Source organism: Sebastes umbrosus, unplaced genomic scaffold, assembly GCF_015220745.1.
Source record: "Sebastes umbrosus isolate fSebUmb1 unplaced genomic scaffold, fSebUmb1.pri scaffold_76_arrow_ctg1, whole genome shotgun sequence".
Classification (NCBI taxonomy): Eukaryota; Metazoa; Chordata; class Actinopteri; order Perciformes; family Sebastidae; genus Sebastes; species Sebastes umbrosus.
This window is the reverse complement of record NW_023618537.1, coordinates 30,001-35,000: the sequence shown is the minus strand read 5'-3', so window position 1 is coordinate 35,000 and position 5,000 is coordinate 30,001. Positions and strand designations below refer to the sequence as shown.

Genomic DNA, 5,000 nt, shown 5'->3' with positions numbered 1-5,000 from the left:
ACAGTACAACCTGGATTTGAAGAACAACGTCGAAGTGGTCCGGGAGGAAGAGGAGAAGCAGCTTCGGAAGGAGATCATTCGCGGCCAAGCACCGAAGAAGAACCCAACATTCAAAGATCAGCTGGAGAATCTGGATCTGATGACCCAACTGACGGAAGGGTTCAGTGTGAGCTACAGTCCTGCCAGCTCCAGACCAGAACCTCCCTGCATTGCTGAACCCGGGAGCATCGACAAGGAGCAGATCAACTTCAGCGCTGCCCGACAACAGTTCCTGAAGATGGAGCAGGACCGTCTGATTGCGACCCCCCGCCCTCTGTGGTCCACAAGAACACATCTGAACATGTCTCTGCAGCCAGGTCCGCATGTGTCCTCGTCAAAGCAGGTGGAGGTGTACGACGGCGTTGAGGTGAGCGAAGATACAACTCCATTTAAACCAGCAGGAGAAGATGAGACCTACCGAGAGAGGAAGGTGACGGTGTGCCGGACTGAGGAGAGTCTCAGCCGGCAGAGCGGTGTGTTCGATGACCTGAACTCCGGCTTGGAGGAGCTGCCTGTGGAGGTGGGCGGCGGCTACACCAGTGATGAAGGCGTGTTCACCGACAACACTCGGCAAGATAACAGGAGTGGCTATGAGACCCCGATCGAAAGGGAGATCCGGTTGGTTCAGGAACGTGAGGAGAACCTACGACGCTTTCGGGGGCTGAAGCACAGTGACAGCAGAACAGAGATAGTCGAGATCAAAACCAAACGTTTACAGTCGCCGCTGACGCCCGTCAGAGCCAAAGAGAAGAACCGAGTCAGCTTCATCATCCAGCGTGAGATCCAGAAGGAGATCCAGAGGAAGGAGGAGCCTCAGCAGCAGGGAGGGATCCTGAGACGGTACAGTCCAGATCCTCCACAGGCCCTGGAGGAGCCTCAGGAGCAGGGAGGGATCCTGAGACGGTACAGTCCAGATCCTCCAAAGGCCCTGGAGGAGCCTCAGGAGCAGGGAGGGATCCTGAGACGGTACAGTCCAGATCCTCCACAGGCCCTGGAGGAGCCTCAGGAGCAGGGAGGGATCCTGAGACGGTACAGTCCAGATCCTCCACAGGGGCCGGAGGACATAGAGGGGCAGGTTGACCAACAGGACCAGGACAAGAGGACAGAAGAAAGACTTCAGTCTGAGTTTGGAAACGCTGACGTCTTCCCGTCGCCGTGCTGTCCTCATCGACACCCCGAAGAAACCGAGACGGACATCAGCCAAATGAGTTCAGCTCCTTCTTCCTTCTCTGGTAGGGACTCAGAGGTTCAGGATACAAGAGGTTTCCGCCAAGATCGAACATCGACACCTCGCCGCGATACGACCTCAACCACGCCTGGGTCCTGGAGGGAGAACCTGGAGTCCACCGGCCTGCAGTCTAGAGGACAAGGAGCTCCAGATTTCATCGAGAAGGAGATCGAGGAGGCGCTGAGACGGGAGCAGGAGCTGAGGGAGCTGAGGGAGCTGAGGGAGCTGAAGGAGCTGAGGGAGCCGAGGGAGCTGAGGGAGCTGAAGGAGCTGAGGGAGCTGAGGGAGCTGAGGGAGCTGACGGAGCTGATGGAGCCGAGGGAGGAGACTGATGGGAAGCTCTTCTCTCCAGCTCCTCTGGTGGAACAGGCAACCAAGATGGCCGTCAGTCAGTTCTACCCACCTGTAAACACAGGTATGTACTCATCAAGGCTGGATTACCAACTAGGAGACCTGGGCAGCTGCCCCAGACATCCAGGAGCCCCACAGCAACAGGTTCACCCCTACATAGCAACGGTCTGCTATACATAGCAACGGTCTGTTATACATAGCAACGGTCTGTTATACATAGCAACGGTCTGTTATACGTAGCAACGGTCTGCTATACGTAGCAACGGTCTGTTATACGTAGCAAGGGTCTGTTATACACAGTAATGGTCTGTTATACGTAGCAACGGTCTGCTATATGTAGCAACGGTCTGTTATACGTAGCAACGGTCTGTTATACGTAGCAACAGTCTGTTATACACAGAAACGGTCTGTTATACGTAGCAACAGTCTGTTATACACAGCAACGGTCTGTTATACGTAGCAACGGTCTGTTATACGTAGAAACGGTCTGTTATACGTAGAAACGGTCTGTTATAGACAGCAGCGGTCTGTTATACGTAGCAACGGTCTGTTATACGTAGCAACGGTCTGTTATAGACAGCAACGGTCTGTTATACGTAGCAACGGTCTGTTATAGACAGCAACGGTCTGTTATACGTAGTAACGGTCTGTTATACGTAGCAACGGTCTGTTATACGTAGCAACGGTCTGTTATACGTAGCAACGGTCTGTTATACGTAGTAACGGTCTGCTATACGTAGCAACGGTCTGTTATACGTAGCAACGGTCTGTTATACGTAGTAACGGTCTGCTATACGTAGCAACGGTCTGCTATACGTAGCAACGGTCTGTTATACGTAGCAACGGTCTGCTATACGTAGCAACGGTCTGTTATACGTAGCAACGGTCTGTTATACGTAGCAACGGTCTGTTATACACAGCAACGGTCTGTTATACGTAGCAACGGTCTGTTATACGTAGCAACGGTCTGTTATGCGTAGCAACGGTCTGTTATGCGTAGCAACGGTCTGTTATACGTAGTAACGGTCTGTTATACGTATGTATCCGTATAATAAATAGAGTTGAAGTGTTTCCAGGTGATCCTGATGGATCCGCCTCCAGACACACGTTTACCTGTAGATTGTTTTTCACACCTGCTTTTATTGTAGTCAAAGTTCTTCAGTGACATGGCTGCAGCTCCTCTAACGTCCAGCTGGTGATGCTGCGACTGAAAACCTCCAACGTCAAAGTCAGTCTGATGGAGGATTTTCACAATAAAAGCTAGTTGTGTGTTGGTTGACAGGTGTCTCGGCCCGTCACACCGAGAGACCAGTTTCACCAGCCACTGATACGTGACCTTTGACCTCAATAAAAACAGGCTGCTGACTGAGAGGGGTTCTCTCTGCACGCTGAGTTCAGATGATTTATCAGTGGGTGATTTATCAGTGAGTGATTTATCAGCAGCAGCGGAGCTTCAACTGTCCGTGTGGTGAATAAAAGCGACTGAAACCTGAATGGAGTCTGGTGAGCTGCTGCTGCTGCTTCAATCAGTAACTCAACGAGAGGACGACCAAAGTCCAGCAGCTTCAGGACGATTAGACTTCCTGTGAATCAGTAACCAATCAGCAGGTTTCAAGACGTCAGTGTGTGATGTCATTGATGATGTCATTGATGATGTCACTGATGATTTCCATCCTGTTGTGTTTCAGATAAACCCGTCAGTGTGTCCTCTCCTCGTCCCTTCGTCCGTCTGCCCTCCCTGTCCTTCATCACCGCTCAGCCCTGGTCCTCCTCACCTCCCCCCCGCTCCTCCTCCTCCCCCCCCCCTCTCAGAGGTCTGACGGAGACTCTGCTGCAGGACTTTGAGGAGAGACGAGTCAAAGTGAAGCTGGAGGACGGCGCAGTAAGTCATCACTACATCCTGCCTCTTATTTTGAAAGTCTTTGTGCTTCCTGTCAGTCTAAATAAAGTTTGATTCAGCAGGTTTATATGATGACCCGTCTTCAGGGTTAAAGGTGGTTGACTGGTTAACTGGTTAACTGGTTGGTTGGTTGGCTGGTTGGTTGACTGGTTAACTGGTTGGTTGGTTAACTGGTTACCTGGTTTACTGGTTGGCTGGTTAACTGGTTGGTTGGCTGGTTGGCTGGTTGGTTGTTTGGTTGGTTGGCTGGTTAACTGATTACCTGGTTGGCTGGTTAACTGGTTAACTGGTTGGCTGTTTGGCTGGTTGACTGGTTAACTGGTTGACTGGTTAACTGGTTGACTGGTTAACTGGTTGACTGGTTAACTGGTTGGTTGGTTAACTGGTTAGCTGGTTGGCTGGTTGGCTGGTTAACTGGTTGGTTGGCTGGTTGGTTGGTTGGTTGGCTGGTTAACTGGTTAACTGGTTGGCTGGTTGGCTGGTTAACTGGTTAACTGGTTGGCTGGTTGGCTGGTTAACTGGTTAACTGGTTGGTTGGCTGGTTGGTTGGTTGGCTGGTTAAATGGTTACCTGGTTAACTGGTTGGCTGGTTAACTGGTTGGTTGGCTGGTTGGTTGGTTGGTTGGTTGGTTGGCTGGTTAACTGGTTATCTGGTTACCTGGTTAACTGGTTAACTGGTTGGCTGGTTAACTGGTTGGCTGGTTGGCTGGTTAACTGGTTGGTTGGTTGGTTGGCTGGTTGGCTGGTTGGCTGGTTAAATGGTTAACTGGTTGGCTGGTTAACTGGTTAACTGAAACTAAACATGTTGATTCGTCCTTAACTGCTGATCTGAAATCTCTGAATCTCTTCTGTGTTTTCTTCTTTCAGTATGCGGGAATTCAGCCGGTCGACGACGTGAATAACGAGGTACAACCCAACTATAACCAGCTGTTCACCAGCTGTTCACCAGCTGTCAACCAGCTGTTCGCCAGCTGTTCACCAGCTGTTCGCCAGCTGTTCACCAGCTGTTCACCAGCTGTTCACCAGCTGTTCACCTGCTGTCTCTATGCCTCTTTATCTCATTTTATTCTTGTCTCCTTGTCTCCTTGTCTCCTTGTCTCCTTGTCTCAGGTCGTTGAGTCGACTCGAGTTACTCGCCATAAGAACCAACGCGCTCTGCGCTGGGAGGCCGGGGTGTTCTCCAACCAGGCGGACCAGTGAGACCAGCTGGACCTGGACCAGAGGCTGGACCAGGACCAGAGCCTGGACCTGGACAGGACCAGGACCTGCAGGATAACATGGCGACTGAGATTGAAATTGTTTTAAACTGGAACACTCCAAAGAAACGGCTGCTCCTGATTGGTTCCCTCTGCTCGTCCAATCAGCTGCTGAGTAGACGAACAGAGACGACGAGTCTGATTCACGTAGACGAGACGGAAAGAGTTAAAGAGATAAAGAGATAAAGAGTTAAAGAGATAAAGAGATAAAGAGATAAAGAGATAA

The 5,000-nt window shown here is 51.0% G+C and overlaps 1 protein-coding gene across 3 annotated transcripts in view; it reads left to right on the top strand.

Annotated features, from left to right (window-relative positions):
* LOC119484473 (mitotic spindle positioning) overlaps nucleotides 1–4,843 on the top strand; it is a 10,307-nt gene extending 5,464 nt beyond the window's left edge. For 2 of the 3 annotated variants that reach the window (XM_037763293.1, XM_037763295.1), the window contains exons 2-5: nucleotides 1–1,682; nucleotides 3,307–3,500; nucleotides 4,386–4,424; nucleotides 4,629–4,843. The exon at nucleotides 1–1,682 is cut by the window's left edge and continues 638 nt beyond it. In XM_037763293.1, the coding sequence (XP_037619221.1) occupies nucleotides 1–1,682; nucleotides 3,307–3,500; nucleotides 4,386–4,424; nucleotides 4,629–4,718 (2,005 nt within the window). In that variant the 3' untranslated portion in view covers nucleotides 4,719–4,843. The remainder of the gene's footprint in view (nucleotides 1,683–3,306; nucleotides 3,501–4,385; nucleotides 4,425–4,628) is intronic. The other variant, XM_037763294.1, reaches the window with a different exon arrangement.
* Nucleotides 4,844–5,000: the final 157 nt, after the last annotated feature.